The sequence below is a fragment of the Sorex araneus genome, chromosome X, assembly GCF_027595985.1.
Source record: "Sorex araneus isolate mSorAra2 chromosome X, mSorAra2.pri, whole genome shotgun sequence".
NCBI lineage: Eukaryota > Metazoa > Chordata > Mammalia > Eulipotyphla > Soricidae > Sorex > Sorex araneus.
Window position 1 is genome coordinate 98,667,282 of NC_073313.1, and position 23,084 is coordinate 98,690,365.

Consider the following 23,084-nt stretch of genomic DNA (forward strand, 5'->3'; position numbering starts at 1 on the left):
CTACTTCATTTGATTGGTGATTCCAAGGTCAAGCAAGTTTTATAAAAAGTTAATTATTAGCCTAGTTGGGAGAAATCTTACCTTTCTATCAACAAAAGTTTTAGAGAACAGGATGAATCTATAATTGTCACAGAAATGCTCTCTCATGGCTACTGTGAAGGTCATCAGATGCTGTATTCATACTATTGTCAGAGTTTTAGTGGCAAGATTGGAGTTCAGTTTTAAGTGTATGGGGGGCAGTAAAGTGAAGGAGATTAATAAAAGCTATTTATCATTAGGAGGTCTAACTTAAAAAAATCAAATAGCTCCCACATTTCATTTTCTACATATGTCAAAGGCAAGGAATGATGATCTGATGTCTTCGGAGTCTGCCTGCTTGTGTTCTGATGAAGAGAAGAATTCAGGTGCTTCTAGGGTCACATGAAAGAAAACATAGCAGAACTGGTGGGCAGGGCTCCCTGAAATTCTTAGGTTTCTATGTTCAGAGTAAAGATGACCCTGCCCACAAAGCGATCATTAATGACATCATTTATGATCCCTTTGCCCTTCACTTGGCACTGCACAGGCACGGCTTGGTTCTTCACCACATCTGTGAAGTGCATGGCCACCAGTGGGGAGGTATAGTTAACCTGTAGGTGGAAGAACAATGAGGAGGTGAAGGTAATAGGATGGTTGAGATCAGCTATTCAGCGCAGGACAGAGCAACTTCTACAAAGGAAACTGAGCCAAACCTGCATACAAATGGCTAACATCACTGACATTCTCTCTGGCCCTCAGCAAAGTGGAGAAATGACCCATTTCTCTCATAAGTCACTGTCAGAGGTCTGATTGTTCTCTGGGGGGAAACAATTCTCACTCAGCTTGATAAGATTTTCTGGCTATCAGGCCATAAATCAAACAGGAACTAATATCTATCAAATCTCTGTGCTGGCAAGGAAGCCATGAAGCTTTTGCTGCCCCAAGGCCTAAAACGGGATAAGCAGGCAAGTGTGATAATTTGGGCAGAATTGAGCATGGAGGAAGTGATTTCTCTGCTCCAGGTTCTGGCACTGATGAACTTTGTGGCCTTGAGCTAGTCATTTTCTCTCTCCACACCCTAATTTATGTATCAGTAAACAGACAGTGTTAGATCAAACAATATCAGAGGTTCCTATTAATGTGGAAATAAGGGGCTATGATAGGAGTTCAAAGAGAGGTCCTGGTCTTGACCAGCAGTTCTTTGTCTGCTGGCATTACCTGCTGCTTCCTCAGTCTTGTCTAAGTCGACTATTTGTCTCTTAGCCCTTTAGGACAGCTAAGTGAGAAGGGCATACAGACTTACGTGTGTCAGCTTGCCATAGTAAGGGTAGTAGCGGAGGTCAAAAGAAGCCGACTCTGGGTAGTACTTGATGGATCTGATGTCGTTTTCATCACCTCTCTGTAAGTAAAGGCAGGCATATGTAGCACGCTCAGTTACTCAGTGATTGGAACATGAGCTAAAAGGAATTGTGACATAGGTGCAATCACTGTGCAACAATTGCCCTTCCTCCCGCCCAGCCAATAGTCTAAGGAAAGCAAAATGGGGCATAACAAAGCCCGATACAACCCACAGGACAGTTTCCAGGGAAAGATTCCACCTTGCCTTTGTAGCTCAAAGAATACTGCATTGAGTACAAGAGATACAGATAGTATAGGGGTTAAGGTGCTTGGTTTGCACATGGCAGACCCTGGTTCAATCCCTTGTACTGCAATAGGTCCCCTGAGCCCTGTCAGGAGTGATAGAGCAATTGGCCCACAACAAAAACAGGTCCCCTGAGCCCTGTCTGAGCATAGAGCAATTGGCCCACATCAAAAACAAACAAGAAAAGAATACTGCTTTGAAGACCTTTACTGAGAAATCTGAATGTACTTGGTATGCTTTTTTGGGGGGGAAGAGAGAAGAGGATAAGACCACACCTGGCAGTGCTTGAGGACTACTCCCATCTCTGTGCTTGGGGATCATTTCTAGTAGAGCTCCAGAGGATTTATAATCATTGGTGTTGCTCTGGCAACAAGGCTCATTCAACAATGACTAGCCCACCTCCAAAGAATCATACTGAGCATGGCATTCTCTTGGACTTGATACAAGAATGAATAGAAACACGTTTCTAAAATCATATTCTTCAACTTGCATGCTGTGGACTCAGTGAGAAAAGCTTATGGGTAGATACCCACTTTGTACATGGAAGGCCCTAGATTTGATCCTTGGCACCAAAAACTACAAAATAAGGGTTAAGGAGAGTGCTCAAAGGGTTGCAATTAGGGTCAAAGAGATAGCATAGGGCTAAAGGAGCTTATTTTGCATGTGACTGATCTGGGTTTGATCCCTGGAACCACATACGGTCTCCTTGAGCACCATTGTTAGTGACCTCTGATCACTGAGCCAAATAAAATCTCTAGGCACCACAGGGTGTGGCCCTTCAAACCAAACTAAACAAAAATTTAAATGTAAGGCAGATAGGTGCCTAAAGTAGGCATGGATGAAAAGCATGGGCAGATTTCTAGCTGGCTTCCTTACACTCACATCTGTGACTTAATTCTTAGTGTATTTCATTACAGTAGGTGGAGTCAGAGGTCAAGTTTGTGGGGACCAGTATTGGAAATAATTCAACAAATTAGTGACCCTCATATTATGTTAGGTAAGGCCTTGCCCATTTTGTCTTTGTGTTAGATTTGCTTTAAAGAGCAGAAGTTTAGGGATTAATAAGGTACAAAGTGTGCATCACCACTTGCAAGTCACTCAAGGGGAGTGGGGGGGGCTCAGATGACTTTGTTTTGTTTTGTTTTGTTTTGGGAGCCATGCTCAGAAGTGCCTAGTAGACCATGTAGTGCCAGCGATTGAACCTGGGCCCCCTGTATGTAAAGCCTGTGCTCCAGTCCTTTATGCCATCTCTTTGGCCCCTCCTCATAGGTATACATCTGTCAAGATAGTATAATTGTTTCAGTAAAAACTCAGATATTCAAGGGGACAGAATGATGGTACTAGGGTCAAAGTACTTGCCTTACATGTAGTCAACTTATATTTTTTGACCACACTCAGTGATACTCAGGGTTTACTCCTGGCTCTGCACTGAGAAATCATTCTTGTGGTGCTCAGGGAATCATATGAGATGCTGGAGATTGAACCTGGATTTGCTAGATAGAATCCCTAGTGCCCCTCTAGAAGTGATCCCTGAGCACACAGCCAGGAGTAAGCTGTACTATCCTTCTGGATCCCTCTACTAGAACTTTTAATCAGCCCAATTAGTATACTAGTTAAACACTTTTAATTTTCTTATTTTTTTGGGGGGGACACACCCAACAATATCCCTGGGTTGCTCCTGGCTCTGCACTCAGGAATTACTCCTGGCGGGGCTTGAAGGACAATATACAATGCTGGGGATTGAACCCATATTGGCTATATGCAAGGTAAATGCCTTGCCTGCTGTATTATTCCTCCAGCCCCTGTTAGTCTTCTTTTTTTATTAATTTTATATATTTTGCCAACAAGCACTAAAATTCCTTTTTTAGGACAGAGGAGGGATCACTATGACAATGATAGTTGGAAATGATCACTCTAGACAAACCTGGTGTGCTGAAAGGAGGTCAAGTAATATGCATGATATGTTTTCAGTAACAGTTTGCATGTTGTTAACTGAGTTCGATCCCTGACACCCCATATGATCCTAGGAGCCCCACCAGGAGTTATCCCTGAGTGCATGCCCTGGAATAAGTCCTGAGCATAGCCAGATGTGGCCTCTACAGAAATGTTTTAGGGCTCAAGGACTACTCCCAGCACTCTCCTTGGAGGTCATTCCTGATGGTGCTGGGGAGACATATAATGCTGAATATGGAACCCAGGCTTCCAGCATGCAAAAGCTGTGCTTATCTCATTGAGTTGTCTACCTGGCACTTGAAATTCCTTATTAGTGAATGGTCTTGGCCTATAATATTTATTCACTAGTAAAGTTGAGTGAACTTTATTAATTTGTAGTCACACTTCACATGCATGTATATTTATATATATTCACATACCTGTGAACAAAATGAGAGTCCTTTTGGAAGACAACTACCAGATCACATTTCACTAGTATGTGGAATGTATATAACTAAAGCAGGGCGGGGAGGAGGCTGAAATAGCTGAGGTCAGATTTGGTAGGAGGGAGGAACAGATTCAATTCTTAACACCGTGTGGTTACCAAAGCACTGCAACAAGCAACCCCCAAACATTGGTCCAACTTGGACCAACTCCCCCAAACAATAGAATCAAACAAACTGGCAAAAAAATGCAAAACCTAGACTTGATAACCCTTACTGGAAGGAAATGGGTTTGGAAGGAGTGAGCAGAGGAGTCTTGTTTTGGGTGGGAGGCTCCCAGAACTTTGGTATGCTCTGAATTTCTATAATATTGAGAAGTAATGATAAATTGATTTTTTAGCGAAGCAAGAGTTTTTTTGAAACTTACTTAGAAAGATGTGAGGGGAGAGAAAGAGAGAAAATATAGTTCAAGGGAGAACATGGGCTTGAAGAGCAAGTTAAACAGATCTTTAGATGGGGGAAGGAGAGCAAAACCATGAGCAAAAGCAAATATTCGCAGGGGCTGGAGATAGTACAGTGGGTGGGCTGCTTGCCTTCCTGTTGCCAGCCCTAGTTGGATCCCTGACATACCATAGTGTCCCCTGACCACCTTCAGGAATAGTTCCTGGGTGCAGACCCTGGAATAAGACCCGTAGCCCAAAAAACAAAACAAAAGAAAAAAGAAAAAATGAAAGCAAGTACTGTCTCACGCAGTGTGGACCTACCTTTGTCTTCTTTGGTGACCCCATCATAACTTTTATAGTGAAGTAGACAGTTAGATGGAGACCTTATGGCAATTAATTATCAGGGCATAATAAAATCAAGATATGATTTAAAAGAGTTGCCCTCTCACTAACCCTGAAGTAACAAAAACATTAAATCTGGAACCACTTTGGGGATACAAAAACTGAGGCCCCATAAGGCTCCAGTTGGTGTCAGCCTTCACCCCAGAGTTTAGAGAGGAGAGAAGGACAGAGAAGGGTATATATATACATATATATAGAGAGAGACAGAGACACAGACAGAGAGACAGAGAGAGAAGAAAAATGCCCGCCATAGAGGCAGGCTGGGGGTGAGGGAGGTGATGGGAGGGAAACTGGAGATATTGGTGCTGGGAATGTACACTGGTGGAGGGATGGGTGTGGAAACACTGTATGACTAAAACCAAATTATGAACAGCTTTGTAAGATCTATTTCATAGTGATTCAATAATAAAATCTTAAATAAAGAAAACAAAAGGTGACAGAAGACGAGTGAGAAATGGAAGTAATGGGTGGATAGAGGTTGGGGCATCAGTTATACTGGTGATGTGGGAGAGTGGTATAGCTATATATTCAAAACTTAGACTCAATGACACAGAAAACAAAAAAAAATTAAGTTGCAACCATCAACACTTTGTAATGTACCTGTTAAGGTGTAGAGGTAGGGGTGGTGATGGAGATGGAGGATGGGAGCACTGGTGGAGGGAAGTTGACACTGTTGGTGAGATTGGTGTTACAATATTATATGCCTCAAATGTAATAAAATTCAGTTAGAATTTAAAGGATTTGCCCTGTCACTAACCCTAATGTAACGAAAGCATTAAAGCTGAAACCACTTTGTGGATACAAAAACTGAGGCCTGATAAGACTCAAACTGGTGCCAGAACCAGCCCCAGAGAAGTTTGGGGAGGAAAAATTTCAGCAGAAAAAAGATGTTGTGATAAGAACATGAAGATCAGTCTTCACCCGAGTTTAGGAAGGAAAAGGATGGAGAAGGAAAGAAATCAAAGGAGGAAGGAAGAAGACAAGTGAGAAACAGAAGTAATGGGTTAAGAGGTGGGGATGGTGATGGAGATGGAATATGGGAGCACTGGTGGAGGGAAGTTGACACTGTTGGTGAGATTTGTGTTAAAATATTATATGCTTCAAACTTAATTACTAATAATTTTGCAAATCAATGTTTTTATTAAATAAAATATTTTAAGGGGCTGGAGTGATAGTGCAGCGGGTAGGGCGTTTGCCTTGCACGCGGCCAACCTGGGTTCGATTCCCAGCATCCCATATGGTCCCCTGAGCACTGCCAGGAGTTATTTCTGAGTGCAGAGCCAGGAGTAAGCCCTGTGCATTGCCAGGTGTGACCCAAAAAGCAAAAAAAAATGCGAATAAATAAAATATTTTAATAAAGAGCACGAGAGAAGTCCACCAAAGTTCAAAGGTCTTCCTCTATGATAATATCCTAATATACTCTTAAATCTTTTTTTGGGGTCACACACGGCAATGCATAGGGGTTACTCCTGGCTCTGCACTCAGGAATTACTCCTGGCGGTGCTCAAGGGACCATATGGGATGCTGGGAATCGAACCCAGGTTGGCCGTGTGCAAGGCAAACACCCTACCTGCTGTGCTATTGCTCCGGACTCCATTCCTTTTATATCTTAACAAGTCTCACAATGAGAAGTTACTGGTGCCTGCTTGAGCAAATCAATGAACAACGGGGACGAGCTAATTGATGAACAATGGGACAACAGTGCTCCAGTGCTCCTCTTATATCTACATAATACTCCATGCCAAGGAAACTTGAAGAACATAAATGTGTAGCTCCTTCTGAAAAGCCATTCAGGGCTCACTGCCCTCTGAAGAAGCCTGTGTTCTCCCTTGAGTGTGTTACTCTCTCGCTCTCCTTCTTCATCATCTCTAAATCAAAATGTTCTGACTTCACTCTTTGTCTCCTCCTGCAATTATTTTCTGTGAGGGAAGGCCACATTCCTAGAAAATCTGGCCAGAATTTAAGTCTAATTTTCCTTTCCTGCAAAGAGCAATTCCTTGTTTCAGTCTGAGTTTCAAGGCTCCCCAAGAAATTGTGTTGCAGGGATCATTTTCCACACTGGGTAGAACAAGTGGAACTCAGGCAAAGTTAGATGATCACTGCACAGGGCTGGTGAGATGAAAGGTCTGGACTGTGTAGGTGCTCAAAACAGACTCTCATTAGTCCTTAACTTCTCTGGGCACCTCCCTGGCTGATGGAGATGGTTAGAGAGGAAAGCAATAGACCCCCCTTCTGGAAGCTGCTATCTCTCTTCTCCCCACTTCACATAAGTCACCCAAAACAATAGCACCTCTTATACTTGATTGCTCTAACTTTAGAGACAAATTCTTTTTATCTTGGCATCCCCAACACCTAGTAGCTGGTTTGTAATATGTGATCAATAATGTGGACTGTTGAATGTGGACTGTTGACTGAATCAATGTTGCCTCTTGTTACACTCTTATCTGCCCCTCCAAAGTCTAGAGGTTAGAGCTGTATTTCTATTTCCGAGAATGGGATTACCTGGCTTCCTGAGTAGTTTTCAAGCCAATTACTCAGGCGCAGTTGCTTTAGCTAAACAGGATGGAGCTATGGCATGTTTAAGAAGCAAAACCAAGAGCTTGGATTTCTTCCTACCAAGGAGCTAATTGGTGTAGATGAGATAGAAGTTAATGGTCCCTGGAAGGACAGTTAATTAGCATATTAATGGAATTCTGTTTCTACTTTACTTGTAGTCATTTGTTATTGCAGCACCCTATGCCACTGGTCATTGCTGCAAAAAGTGAAATTCTGTTTTCAAAGTAGGGTCTAATGACTTCGATGACAGCTGTTTGGTTAGTTCAAAGAAACCAGTCATTAGAACTAAAAGCAAAATTGTAAACACAATCCCAATTAATGACTTAGGCCCACTGTTGTTTCCTGCTGTAGCCCTTAGTTGAGATTCAGTCTTGGCTTTCAAAGACATAACTCATCACACACACACTACATGCAAAATACATGCAGACATACACACATACCACAAAGTACAAACACACCTGAATTGAATGCTTCTGGGAAGTAGGGAGGCCTGGAAGAACTAAAGCAATGTGTCCTTATGAAAAGACAATCCTTCCTTCCCTACCTCAGAGTCAGAATGGAACAGATGTGGTAAAATGCTTACTCAAAAAGGCACTTTACCTGAACTTTGCAGGAAACCTTCACAGGATCTCCAAGTCCAGGACGAAAACCTACAATCTATCAAAAGAAAACCAGCACGTAAAAAATGAAACAAAATAGATTGGACAGTACAAATAGGGCTTTTCTAAATCCTCCTTGAGTGAGCCCTTCCTTAAACCTAAGCCTATTCTATTTTGCTCCCTCAGAAATGTTCCAGAAAGCAAGAAATAAAAGCTGATTTCAGAGCTGGGCAGCTCAACTTATTCCTTGCATGGTGCCTGACGGTATTTCAATGGTAATGGCAGAAGATCACCCTGAATATAGAAAAGCACTCTGGTTGACAGAGGAGTGTGCTTGGTGAGATTCTCATACCTAATGCATGGAGGAGAGATAAGGAAAATGTTTTTCTCCTAGGAACTGTCTTCTATTCTGTCCCCAGATCAATCCCCTGTTCCAAAGAGCACAGGGGCTCTTTCCTGACAGAGAGAATCAAAGAGCAAATTTAGGGGTGACAAAGAAGTATGAAAGTAGAAAGTATTCAAGTAATAATAGGACCTCAGACAATAACTTTAGTAACATCATTTGAGATATAATAACAATCATCACAAATTGACTCCTGTTGATCTAAGCTTTGATAATTCCATTTGTATTTGTGTTGTAACAAACAATGTGAAATAAATTTATATCTGCAAGGGATATGCTGGCATGGTGGTTGGGAAACTGGGGACATTGATGGAGGGAAGGGTACACTGGTGGTGGCATTGGTATCAGAACATTCAATGCCTGAAACAACTGCATTATGAATAACTTGGTAAATCAAGGTACTATAAAAATATATTAAAATTATTCGAGTAAAATACCTCTGGACTATATTTTAAAAAGGAATTATTCAGAGAGAAGAAGGAATCATATCTTGATATTATTGTCTGATTATTTGACTTAATGCTGCCGCCAATAAAAATGGCCAACCTTGCAGTGTGTGAAGACAGAGCCCAAGAAAAGGGAGTGGCCAGAATCCTCCTACCCAGCTCATTCACTTATCACTGCCAGAGTAGCAAGGGCTAATAATATACCCGGTTCATCTTTAAAAGGATGCAAGGTTGTCCAGTAGAGTAGCCAAAAGTAGGATCCTCTAGGCCAGAGCAGTTCTTCAGAAAGGAGCGCTTAAACTGACAGGCCTTCTTGTCCTCATCCTCATCGCCATCTTGAATGAAGTACTGCCCCGGGGGACAATCAACATTCATTTCCTCTTGAAGGCTGTCATTGTAACCTAAAGCATGTGCAGATGGCAAAGCTCATGTTAGATAATATTAGACCTGCTACTAGGGAAGGCTGCATTTTTAATACCCCCTCCTCCCTAACTAACTTCCCGTCTCTAGTTTCCATCTGTGAAAGCCAACTCAGTCTTGTCTAGGTCTTGTGACCGTGATAGGAGGTGCTTAAGACCCCTCATTAGCAACATTCTGTCCAGTAAGTCTTCTGGGTTAGTCTTTCATTCCCACTTTTATTGCCCCTTTGCTTCTCAAGTTCCCTTAGACTTTCTATATATTTGTCTCTGGTCATATATAAGTCCCCTTTAAATTCTTCTCTTTAGTATTGTAGAGGGCTGCTTTTTCAACTTCTGGGAGAGCCAATAGGCACCATCTAAGGATTTGAAAGAGAGGCAAAAGTATATCAAGCCATGGTGATTATAAGGAGGCAAAGCCAAGGGGTAAAGTTTTTGAACTAATGTTTTTATGTTATGGGGGTAGATGCCAAAATGGAATCTTTTGTGATGAGTGGAAGGTCATAACTATGTTCAGGGTAGTACTTAGGGGCTGGAGTGATAGACCTAAGTGCTACCCATTGTGCTTTACCCATTGTGCTGTTGCTCCAGACCCACACCTACATGTTCTTTAGAGAAATTCTCAATTGTAGTGTGGCCTAGGCTGAAAGACAGAGACTAATGACAGTCAGGCTCTCTACCCACTAAGAAGGTGAGGGAATGAGATCTCTCCTGAGACCTCAGACACTCAGAGTTAGTGGCCTTTTACATGGAACCATATGTGACATGTGTCTGAAGTACATACATGGTGGAGAGAATCGGAAGGGGTCCTCTGTGAAATGAATCTTTGGGGCTTACAGAACAGCATGCCTTGGAACTGGGCTCTGCTAATTGATTCATGATTTCCAACTTAGTTCTAAATGATGGCACCCAGAGAGTCTTGTTATTCCCACTGGGTGTGTTCCAAGGAGCTTTCAGAGACAGTGGCACCCCTGATCCTCTTCTAGGCAGGATGGAACTGGGTTTGATATTATTAAGAAGCGACTGGGGATTTTAAATCAGTTCCAGTTATGGCTAAGACTAATTTTCCCTTTGATAAAGCTACATTCAAACATTGCTTTTAAATATATATATATATTTTAAAAAGGCTAAGTACTTTCTAAATAGAAGCATAGTCACATAGTTATTGTTTCTCTTGAGGTATTTTCATCAAAAATCATGTGACATGGCTATGACCCTTGCCAAACTCCAGTTTTCGGTGGCAATGGCATTGATACTTTGGGATGTCTATCTCAGTGATGTGTTCCTTTCTAACAGGGATACATAGCAAGCTTTACTTAGGACCTAAGTGCTGGAAGCTTTTCCTAATCTTCCCCACCTCTAATATCATGTGAAAATTGATATTTCTCCTTTCACTGCTTTCCCAAAGGAATTTCCTCTTCAGAAATTCTGGCAATATGTTTGCAATGCTCACAAGTGTTTTGGGGAGGAGGAGGAGAGAGAAGATATTGTCCAGGTTATGATACTGCAGCCATTGTTGAGTTATGTTGCTTTGGTTTTTGGTTCTTTTATTTTTTGCTAAAAATGAAACTACATGGAATTAGGAAGATTCCTGCATTTTCTCTTACAGTTGAGAATTCTGAAGGTCAGGCTTAACGCCAAATAACACGGAAGATTGCAGCTACAAAGCCACATTTTTTTCCCCTGGTCACAGGGCAGCCTCAACGAATTATGAAAAGCAGCACTTCTCAAGATTTAAAGGTCAGACACATCACTGGTAGATCTTGTTAAAATGCAAATCCTGATTCAACAGGTCTAGAGAAAGGCTGTAAGGCTGTGAGCCCCTTATCTAGCTGCCACTGCTGCCGGCTCTTGGGTGTTGTCTCTCTAAGTAGAAAGGGGGTCAAGATCATCCAGTAAGGGAGATGGTAGTGGTGGGGGGTACAGACTGGTACTGCTGCTTTGGGGAGACTGAGGTTGTGCTGTTTCCCCTTTCTGAGCTTCAGTTTCCACATTTGTACTGGGAATGTGGGAATAATCGGCTGAAAGATTCTGCTCTGCAGGATTAACACTGCTTAACAAATATGTGCCCTGCAAGAACACCTCTCTGGAGACATAGGGACAGGGATAGAGAATGTGGGCACTTTTGCAGTGATGGTGGTTGGGACTGTAACTTTGTACATCAATGTCATAAATGTTAACATACATTGTACATCGTGTTGCATACTCTATAATTAAAGAGGGCGGGAGAGATAGTACTGGGGTTCAGGTGCTTGCCTTGTACTCAGCAAACCCCACTTTCATCCCAGGCACCACATAGGATTCCCCCTACCTAGGCCCAGCGGAAGTGATCCCTCAGCCCAGAGCCAGAAGTATGTCCTGGGCAGTGCTCACCCCACTGAAGGAAGGAAAGAAAGAAAGAAGGAAGAATGGAAGCAGGAAAAGGGAAAAGAACACTTCCTAATACATCGACCACGGCCATTCTCTGAACTCACGGCCCACCCCTCCCCTTCAGCTCTATCCAGGACAACTGAGCCCCTCTGACTGGCTTTCCACACAAATAATAGCACTGCAAACCCACTGGGGCATCTTTCCAATAGCTAAATAAACAGGAGACTTTTGCCCGTGTTTAACCTTCTCCAAGCTGCTATCTCTGTGTTCACTCAGAGCAAGGACCTCTCAGCAAACCTCTCATTTCCCCTGAAAGTGCATCTGATGATGCTACAGAGATAGGCATCTTGAAAATAGCCATGATCCAAAAGGTTCAAGTGGCTGTTACTCAGAGATTCATCCTCTACTTTCCTTCTGTCATTTTAGTAAATAAAGATCCGCTCTCTTTCTCCCCAGAAATGAATTTTCTTACCTGGAGAAAGTAGAGACAGCAGTTCTTCCAGCTCCAGTGAGAATTCTTTTCTTCTCCCCAAATCCCCCCAATCCAGAATTCTCTATTGTGATGAATCTTTATTAAAGAAGGCAGCTATGACTGGGGCAATACTAGAGACTCTAGGGTGTTACAGAAGATCAAACACGGTCTCTGTCCACAATGAACTTACTTTGCAAGAGGGGTGCTTCATGGCAATATACTATCACCAACTAGAACAGTTTTGGTATGTCCAGGTGCTGATGGGGCATATAAGGTAAGGAAGGACCTCATGGGCTGGGGTCCATGGGATTTCTAGGCCCGGTACATTTTAAATTTCTATCTATGATTTTTCCAAAGAGCTTTCCAACAAAGGGACAAACTTACCCTGGAGAAAGCCATTTAGGCTAATCACATAATGCTGCCAAGTATCAGGTTCAGAAATGTTAAAGTTGAAGTTAAGGCTATGGGCGAAGGGTCTGATCATAACTCCTGGCAATGGAAAAAAAAAAAGACTTGGATATATTAACCCGTTCTTGGAATCCTTCGTATTTGGTATTGATTCCCATGAAACCACCCCCCTTCCCCAGGCAATCAAAATGAAAAGGACCACAATTTGCCACGTTCCACTTTACTTTTACACTTAATAATTGAATCCCTAAGTCATTACCGGGAGAAGCCGAAGTTAATTGAGACTTAACATGCTGCGTGCGCAGATTTCTGTCAAGCATATTCTGACAACACAGGGCACTTGGGCACTTACCAGGAGGTTTCACCCTCTCTGTGAAGGTCGGCAGGTAAGGACTGATGGTCAGAAATAGCGAGTACATGCAGACGGTGATCACAGCCGCCAGAGAGGCATAGAAGAAGAAGTAAATGACTAAGATCATACCTGCAGGAGAATGAGATTTGGGAGTGATCAGTGTTGGCCCACTTGCCCACCTCCTCAGTTGGACTCAGGAACCAGAACCAACCTAAACACGAAGGTACCTTGTGTTTAGAAGTTCCCCAGTTCAGTGTGTCCTTGCGTTTTTATTAGTTTGGAATTGGCACAAATTATGCCAGGGGCTCAAATGTAGTTTGCCTTTAGAGCATCACGATGGAAGGGCTTGCTGGGCAAATGATTACCAAAAACAAGATTATAGGACAGCGGAGCTTAAAATACTGCAGAGATCAAATTGTTCAGGAGTCCTTTGGGCACTGGTTGATATGCCCTAGGTACAAATCATTCTTGTCTATCCATTCATGCAGGAAAGCTGAAGAATTTGAACAGCTTGGTTCCAATGATTATAGGTATTTGCAAGTGGTGAAAACAACATTTCTTTTCATATAGACTATAATTCAAACTCTTGATGAATTTCCACTGGACTTCTCTCTAATCAAGGCTAATTGAGGCTTCCCCCTGTATGTTTCAGATCTTATTCATTTTGGGCAAAAGTTTCAGTGCTTCTACTATTCAAAAAGAACACCAGCACAGAATGGGGAAGAAAGGGGGAGAAAGCCATATGTAATTATTGACACTACAATGTATGAGCTCAGGACTACTATAGAATCTCAATGCATCCTCCTCTCCACTAAGCTTCACAGGTGAAATAGGGTTTAGCATGCATCTTGTATTTTTTTCAGAGATCTTTTTATTTTATTTTTGGCTTTGGGGCCATACCTGGTGGTACTTAGGGCTTACTCCTAGCTCTGGGCCTAGGCATCACCCCTGGAAGGGTTTGGTGGACCTTTTCTTCCTTCCTTCCTTCCTTCCTTCCTTCCTTCCTTCCTTCCTTCCTTCCTTCCTTCCTTCCTTCCTTCCTTCCTTCCTTCCTTCCTTCCTTCCTTCCCTCCTTCCTTCCTCCCTCCCTCCCCCTTCCCTCCCTCCCTCCCTCCCTCCCTCCTTCCTTCCTTCCTTCCTTCCTTCCTTCCTTCCTTCCTTCCTTCCTTCCTTCCTTCCTTCCTTCCTTCCTTCCTTCCTTCCTTCCTTCCTTCCTCCCTCTCTCCCTCCCTCCCTCCCTCCTTCCTTCTTTCCTTCCTTCCTTCCTTCCTTCCTTCCTCTCTCCCTCCCTCCCTTCCCTCCCTCCCTCCCTCCCTCCCTCCCTCCCTCCCTCCCTCCCTCCCTCCCTCCCTCCCTCCCTTCCTTCCTTCCTTCCTTCCTTCCTTCCTTCCTTCCTTCCTTCCTTCCTTCCTTCCTTCCTCTCTCCCTCCCTCCCTTCCCTCCCTCCCTCCCTCCCTCCCTCCCTCCCTCCCCCTCCCTCCCTCCCTCCCTCCCTCCCTCCCTCCCTCCCTCCCTCCCTCCTTCCTTCCTTCCTTCCTTCCTTCCTTCCTTCCTTCCTTCCTTCCTTCCTTCCTTCCTTCCTTCCTTCCTTCCTTCCTCCCTTCCCTGCTCCCTCAGAAGATTTTTGGCAGTTTCCAGTAATATAACGTATAGTTCCTCAAAGTAGAGGTTGTCTGACTACCAAAGCAAAACCCAGCGTAAAACAGTAGGCTGAGCAAGTATGTTGGTGATGTTGATGTTCAGCGCTCTGCCAGGATTTGAAATGCCTAAACAAATACCTTGTTCTCAAGTCAGAGGGCAGCAAGATATCTGTTGGTTGGCCTCAGAATGAACTATTTGCTCATCACTATAAATTGAGTAATCCTTAAGCCTGCTACTCATAAGCCTGAATATGTCCCACCATGGTATGTCCTATCATGGATATGTCCAAGCCAAGATATCTTCCTTGGCTACTTGAACATGCCTTCCTCATTCCCAATTAGAAGCCTGTGGATTGATTGCTCTCCATTGGAGTGCTTTGGATCTACCCATCTGGTGAAGTTCTAACTGCTGGTTCTTTAGGGGTCAACGCATGGCCCCTTCTCCCAGAATCAGACTGGCATTTCACAAGGCTTGTTTTACCCCCTTCTTTATCAGGAAAGGGATAAACAACTGTATCCCCTTCTGGAATGCACTCCCCACTGCAGTGTCCTGTGTTTTTCTGTAGCTTCCAAAATGTTGGAATGTTCCTTGAATGGTACATTTGTTACAGTTGTGAATTTGAGGACTGGACAGGGTAAGCTTGGGAATGGAAGAGGGGGAAAGGAAGGTGGGTGATATTCAGAGCTCCCAAACCTCCATTCCTAATTCCAGGAAGGAGGGCTAAGGGGATCATACTTATTGTGTTGAATTTGTTTGGTTTTTCATGCCTGGAGATGATCCTGGTTTACTCCTGGCTCTGTGCTTAGGGATTTGTCCTGCAGTGCTCAAGGGACCTTCTGTGGCTCCAGGGATGGAACCAGGATGCGCTACATACAAGGCAAGTGCCTTGACCTCTGTACTATTTCTCTGGCCTGAGTTGAATTAAAGTAATACACAATAAGGGACAGAATGATCCAATGGGACATCAGAAGAAATAAGCGCCCTACCAACTGTACTGTTGCAGCAGTCACAATCCTATGCTTTTTCAGCTCATCTCTCCTCTTTCCAGCAGGGGGTTCCATAGCATGGAAAGGGCAGTCACGCATGTCTTGGTGCCCATGGGACATTGAGGAAGATTCCTCCTGAGACCTCATATACAGCAATAGAGTCTCCTGATGTTAGAGAACCCATTCCATACATACACGGTTTCCTCTAATTTGGGCTTCTCCTGTGGGTGCACTGAGTACTAAATCAGCAGCTGCTCTTTCCTGGGCTGTGCTGGGAACTCAGTGTGAATTTTACCCTAGGTAAAGTATTGTGAGGAGACTCAGCATAAAGAATTCAAGAGGTGAGTGTTGAGGGAGTTGAGATGTGAAAGTGGGTACAAAGAAGAAATGGGAAGGAATGCGATTCTATCATTGGCCAAGCCCCAGGGCGGCTCAGCATCACTCTATCATTCTGCCAGTGGTCCCTTTAAGACTGAATTCTCTATGTACTCCCTGAATGCTTGAAGTGCCTGCAGGCTAAGACCAAGGCCAGGCTTCTTGACTTTCCTTCTCTGACATTTCTTGGTGAAACCATAAAGCTTTAGAAATACTTAAGCGAAAGAAAAAGAAAGAAAGAAAGAAAGAAAGAAAGAAAGAAAGAAAGAAAGAAAGAAAGAAAGAAAGAGAGAGAGAAAAGAGAGAAAGAGAGAGAGAAAGAGAGAGGGAGGGAGGGAGGGAGGGAGGGAGGGAGGGAGGAAGAAAGGAAGGAAGGAAGGAAGGAAGGAAGGAAGGAAGGAAGGAAGGAAGGAAGGAAGGAAGGAAGGAAGGAAGGAAGGAAGGAAGGAAGGAAGGAAGGAAGGAAGACTCAGGCAGATTAGCAGGAACTTGTGTCTCATATCCTAGAAATAGTCTTGTACAGAGTTATTCAACTTTATAATTTTTGGAAGGGAGGCCCGTTTAGACCATACTTGGTGGTTCTCAGAATATATTCACTGACTCTGCACTCAGAGATCACTCCAGCTGGGGCTTGGAAGACCATATTGAGTGCTGGGGATCCAACCTGTGTCATGCTGTGTGCAAAGCAAGTGCTCTAGTTACACTATTGCTCCAGCCCCAATACTTTATAACTTTAGCTTGCATTGGTTTCTGGCAATACTCCAAGGCTACTCCCTGCGTGGTGCTTTTGGAGTTGGGGGAGGTTGCTTCCTGTTGGTACTTGGGAGATCATGCATTTCCAGGAATCAAACTCAGGGTCTCCTGTAAGCAAAACATGTATTCCTACCCATTGAACTCTCTGGTCCTTTGATTTTGACATCTTATTCCAGCAGAGAGTCTCTTGCCCGCACACCTGGCTGTCTTCCCCAGGGCTCTGCAGAGGGGATGGGCTCCAGCTTCCCTCCCCGCCCCGCCCCGAGCAGAGCTCCCAGTGGCCAAAGACCACTGGAACCTAGCCACAGCCATGCTCAAGGCCCCTCTCCACACGTTCAGACAAGCCTCATGCATGAAGGTACCGGCAGAGGAACCCAGGTGTGTGTAATCCCATCAACGGCCAGCATCCAGAGACTTAAAAGCAAGCTCCCAGAAGTGATATCTTATAACCTACTTCTCCCTCTGGGAGAAACTGGCAAACTACTGAGAGTTCCCTGCCCACGTGGGAGAGACGCGCAAGCTTCCCATGGTGTATTCATATGCCAAAGCCAGTAATAAGCTGGGTCTCATTCCCCTGACCCTGAAAGAGCCTCCAATGCGACATTGTTGGGAAGGCCGAGTAGAGAGAGGCTTCTAAAATCTCAGTCATAGGACGAATGGAGAGGTTACTGAGACCGCTCAAGAAATTCGACGATCAAGGGGATTTAGTGATTTTTGATTCCAGCTACTGGCTGATGCTGCTGGAGAAGCTAGACAACAATTTCCCTTTTTGGGTAAATGTGGAGGGTAAGAGACAGGGTAAGTGGAGAGCCTGTGGTCTGACAGATAGAAGGACTTTCAATTCTGTCCCTTTTCTTTTTGAGGAGTGGGGTTGGGATAGGGTTTGGGCCACACTTGGCAGTGCTCAGACCTTACTCTGTGCTCAGGGATCACTCCTGTTGAACTCATAGGACCATATGGAGTGCTGTAGATCAAACTCAGGTTGACTGCATGCAAAGGCAAGAGCCCTACAAACTGTAAAATCATTGCAGCCACAATTATATGCTTTTCCAACTAATTTCTACACTTTCTGGCAGGGAGATCAGTAGGATTGTAGGAGAAATCAGAGTTGTCTTGGTGCCCATGGGACATTGAGGAAGATTCCTCTTGAGACCTCATATTTGCTGGGGGATCATGGGAGGCATATCCTAAGTCACCGTACCCTCTAACCACCCTTTCAATTTCTCATCGGAGATCCCTCATGAAGTGAGTGTTACTGGGCTTTGCACTTGGACCTTGCACTTGTCAGGGAAGCATCTTCTGGGCCATCTCAACTGATACTAGAGGTTTCTCTTTTATTGCAAAGGCTGTAGAACCTATGAAAACAAGTTTGTTCATCACCTCAGACTTTTGTTGCTGGAATCTACCCATAGTGCAAGCATTTCCCTAGGCATTGATAATTTTAGATGAAATGCTAAGAGAAGTTTGCAGACAAGCCCATCCAACGTTGGATAAAAGAGTACTCTGTCATTAAGCCCAAAGCAAAGGACACCTGTCTGGGGCATTGGGACAATCGGGACTTACTCCAACTCTGACCTGTTCGGGCCAGAGACATCCGTTTCTCCGGATCCAACAGGTATTCGCTCACAATCTGCAATTTTTCCCACCAGGTATTGCCTTCTGGCTGCCCCAGGTCTTCTTCCTCCTTCTTTTCCTCCTCTTCTTTCTCTTCCTCTTGCTCTTCATCTTCCTCCACCTCCTCTTCTCCTATATCTGGATCCATCATCACCTGAGCCTCTTCTTCGGCTTCTTCCTCCTCATCTGCTAAATAATTCTTGTTCACTTCATCCTGATCATCCTGGAATGATGATAAAACACAATCTTTTTCTTGCTAAAAAGAGCAAATTTTCAAGGCCACAATTCAGTCAGCCAACAATCAGTGAAAAACAAGTCAACATTGGCAAATTGCTTTAAAAGTCCACTTCTTCCTATACATACCCTGGATAACATGAAACATATTTTCCTTCTCTGTGTTCTTTGGGAGGAAAGAACCTTCCCACTTAATCCATAGAGATTTGATAATTTTTTTCTGAGCTCTAGGCACCTGGACTTTTTCCCTAGGATGGATGCCTGTTTCCCATCTCCTGGGGTTGAACTTTGACCTATCAGGACCAAACTGAGTAAAACTCTGGAGAAGGTTGTCATTTCAGACACTTGCATCCACGATGGCAAATCCTTAGCCACACCATCTTTGTCCTTACCCGCCATCCCTTCTGAGCTGCTCGACTTCACCATCCCAAGTTGTGGTTAAAAATAGCCTGGGACAGACATTAAGAGGCTTGGCCAGCTGCTGTACCCCTCCTCAAAACTTGGACTGCTTTCCCAGGCAGAACACGAGGTGGGAGTTTATTTGCTGCTTCCCTGCCTGTGTCTTGAACTGGGGATTTTATGACTTGAGGTTGGAGAGATCACCTGAGAACTGGGATTCCCCCACTCACACACACACACATACAGGTTGCCTCACTCACCACAACTACTCCTAACCGTCTCCCCTGTGTCAACATCAGTGGCCATAGTAAGTGTTTTGTTCATATCTGTTGAGTGACCACTGCCAGGACATGAAAGCTGAAATTGTTTCTTCCCAAAGCACTACAAGAACGACCCAGATGCTACCAAATGGCATTTAAAAGGCCTCCCAGACCCAGGCTAGAGAGCTAGACTTTTGCTCTTGGTGGTCTGCCAAAGTGCAGTATGGGGGCCTGCAGCCAAGGACGCTCTCCCTTCTCTCTGCTGTCGAAAGCTGACAGGCTGTGCACCTGTTAGGGTTGGATGTGTCAAATGCTTGAGGCCCAGGGCTGCCCCCTCCCTGCCTGATTCCTCAAAGGCCATTTAGAGGACACCCTACTGAAGGACACTGCTTAGGGAAGAGGAAGCTGGTGGTGGTGGTGGTGGTGGTGGTATATGTGTGTGTGTGGGGGGGATTTGCTTCAGCAAACTGGCTTGTTTTTCATCAGTAGAACAGCAAGACTCGCTTCTCAGCATCCTATCTGAGCTCTTGCTAAAAAGCACTTTTGAGTTCTCTAATTTGTTCACATGTACAGCTTGAAAATACACACCCGCTCCAAGTGCCTGGGAACTGCAAAGATTCTCAGGGCCTTCTGAGATCCAGAGAAGTGACATACACGATCCTGCCCAAGTCATGCAGCAGGTTTACTCCAAGGGGCAGCTTTGAACACTCTTGACAATGTGAGCCCTGATTTGACTAAGCTGTGAACTCCTTTTGTCTGATTTAGTAGCATCTAGCCTATCACTGCTGCACTGAATGGACACATGAGTGTTCTTTTTGGTGGGTTGTGAGTTTGGGTTTTTTTTTCTTGCCACTTGATGGTGCTCAGGTCTCCTGGTTCTGGATTCAGGGATCACTCTTGGAGGGGCTCTGGGAACCATATGTGGTGTCAGGGATTGAACCCTGGTCAGCCAAATGCAAGCCAAACAACAATCCATAGTACTATTGCTCTGGCCTAGGAGTGTTCTGAGTTTTTCTCCCAGTTGTGCAAATACAGCTCTGTGGCTGCAGTCTTCACAGGCACCAAGGTTCTTGCTTTGTAGTGTGGTATTTCCAGTCACCACAGAAAAGCTTGACTTACTCTTCCCTCCCCACTGTCCTCGCCAGCCTGCTGTGCCAGGACTCGGAATGGTGGGGGATGTTCACACAGAGATTGTCACCCTCACCTTAGGGGTGTGGGGTGTCAGGTGCCTTGCAGTGGTGAGGCAGCTTTATGGCTCCTTTGAGGAAACTCAGAAGAACATTTCGTTGTGGAGGAATTTCTCTTTCCCGTCCAACTTTCAGACCCATTTTATTTTCTTTTCCCATTGCCTCAGCGTGCCCTCCACCTCTGCTTCACAATGGAGGCAGCTGGCCTCAGACTCAGCCTGATCTTATTTGTAGATATGAGCTCTCACGATAATCCCATTAAAGATGGCTTGTCATTAAAGCTTTCCCTCCAGGGAAGAATTAACCTTCTCCAAGTGAATTTCTCCACTGCTCTCACACTGCCTGAACTTTAGGAAAAGCCAATATCTTGTTTTTCCTTTCCCCTGACTCCAGGCATAGGTGAGACTACCCACTCTGCCAGGTAGGGACTTTGAGGGGCAACTAACACTTGAACGAAATCTTGTAGGAAATCAGTTGGAAATAAGGAGCCTCCATTTCTGCCAGTTTCTTAAAGTGGCCCTGCCCTCAAGAGCTAGTCTGGGAGGGTATTGGGCTCCAGTTGTGGGTGTGTGCTGGGGCCATTCTATCACCCTAAAAGGGAAGAGTCTGAGGGTCAGAAGGTGGCTCCACCACTTGCACTCTAAATATATAAACATAGAAACAAATACATGGAGAAAGGCATGAGCCTGAAGATATGCACATGGCATGCCTTTGAGCAAGATCCTGTAAACATTCAAAACAGTTGGTTAATTTTATAAGAGACATGAACATGTGATGACTCAGGGCAGCAACTGATTTCTTTACAAATTTGATCAAGGAAATTCATATAAACAGCAATATCTCTCAGTACCTTTAAGATCCAAACCAGTACTGTCTGGGGGCACTTTGGTGGTGGTGATGTGCACTAAGGTAGACATTCAACATTGATTCGCTTGGAATTATGTGCCTGCAATGATAAGGGAAAAACTCCACCCTAAAGAATGGAAAGTATATGCATTTTAAGTAGTATTTCAGAGAAAAGAAACTGAGAAAGGGCTCATTACAGATACCCTATCAACTGTGACTGCTTCTGAAGCTGGAAAAGATTTGGGAGATGTCAGAAGAAATGCTAGAGAATTCAGGCAAGTCCTCTGTATGTTGGCAGAGGGTTAGAAGAATTTATGTTTTTCCTGCTGGTGAGGGTTGCTCGCCTTCACTCAACTCCCAGGTCCCACAAGTGACTGTGTCCAGAGCAAAACCAGATTAGGCAATGTTTGCTGCTGGGGCTCAAGAGCTCAACCCTCTCTGGGGAGATTTTCAATGATCCTGCCTTCAGAAGTTCACTGTGTGGGCTGGAGAGATAGTACAGCAGGTAAGGCACTTGCCTGGCAAGCAGGCAACTCAGGTTTGATCCCCAGAACTATATCCCCCCAACCCAGCTGATCCCTCAGTGCAGAGCTAGGGTGAAGCCATGAACACTTCTGGGTATGGTTCCCAAACCAAAAGGCAAACAAACAGAAGCACTGTGTGTGCTATCTATTAATGATTTTTGGAAAAGTAAATGGAAAGCGAGTTTGGGTTCAAAGACATTTGTCATGAACTCTGGAGACTGATGATCGTACAGAAAGAATAGGGTGGGGGGGACGGAGGTGAGGAAGCAGGATAGCCATGGGTGGTCAGGATCTGGGGCTTGGCAGTTGCATTCTACACATAGAATGAAAAGAGCACAGGATTCAACGTGAAAAAAACCTTATATTCTTGGTTCTTCTGAGGACTTGCGAGGTACTTTAGCTTTGACCTCCAGCTTTCTCCTTTAAAAATAATGAGGGGTTCTAGACAAACCCCTGCCTATCATACTTCTAGCAAGGAATCTAGGATTTTTGTCACAGTTTGGATGGCCACATTAGATAAAGAGCAGCTGGGTTCCAAAAATGCTCCCAAAGTTTCACCCCAAAGGGGTGACAGCTGAATAGCTGTTCCTTTTGCTTCCTTTCTTCTTCTCCTTAATATTGGAAAAATTCCCTGCTGTTGGAATGAAACCTCAACTTCCAGACTCCTAAAGGTCTGTTCAAATTCTAGACCAGCAAGAAAAATACAGTTTGAAAACCTCCTTTCCCTCTGGTCTGTTCCCTTCCCTTCCCTTTGCGCCACAGGAAATCATGGGGGGTATATCTCCTATCTACAAATTTAGGGCACCACAGTGGGGGGCTGGGAAATGAATGGGCTTCTTGCATCTCATTGTTCCTGCCCATTCAGAGGAGAAGCAGCCAGAAGCTAAGACCTCAAACATACACCCTCCAACACACACACACACACAGAGAAACACACACACTAAAAAGTTGCAGCAAAATAGCATGCCGCGTGGGGACTCACAAGTCTGAAGCGATAACCATACGGAAAGGTGGGAGCCCTTCTGGACCGCAGCTGCCTTCTCATGTTGGTTAGTGGGTAAAGACGTGGCAGAGGCAAGCAGATGGGCAAGCGTTCTGGAGCTTCTGCTGGTACAGGAGACACTGCTGCCTGGGGCCACTTGGCGCTTAGTAAAAGTGAACCCTCTTGGCATGAGCCCTTCCCCAAAATAATCTAACATGCCCCTCTCTCATTGGTTGGCCCCTTCCTTGAATCGAAGGAAAGCCCTTATGGAAAAGCAAGCTCATCACTAAGGGAGGGGGAGATATTCTGGGTCATGAAGATGAGCGTTTCTTCCCCCGCCCCTGACACACACACACACACACACACACACACACACACAAA

The 23,084-nt window shown here is 44.5% G+C and overlaps 1 protein-coding gene across 2 annotated transcripts; it reads right to left on the reverse strand.

The window, feature by feature from the left end:
- Positions 1 to 467: 467 nt before the first annotated feature.
- ATP1B4 (ATPase Na+/K+ transporting family member beta 4) lies at positions 468 to 22,766 on the reverse strand. Of its 2 annotated transcripts, none has more exons than XM_004606333.2 (8): positions 22,704 to 22,766; positions 18,233 to 18,494; positions 12,903 to 13,031; positions 12,527 to 12,631; positions 9,089 to 9,285; positions 8,037 to 8,093; positions 1,322 to 1,417; positions 468 to 629 (listed from the first exon to the last, which is right to left on the reverse strand). In XM_004606333.2, the coding sequence occupies exons 1-8, from the start codon at positions 22,764 to 22,766 to the stop codon at positions 468 to 470; spliced, it is 1,071 nt and encodes a 356-aa protein (XP_004606390.1). The 2 variants fall into 2 exon arrangements, with proteins under 2 accessions (XP_004606390.1, XP_004606389.1); XM_004606332.2 differs by having other exon boundaries at positions 18,221 to 18,494.
- Positions 22,767 to 23,084: the final 318 nt, after the last annotated feature.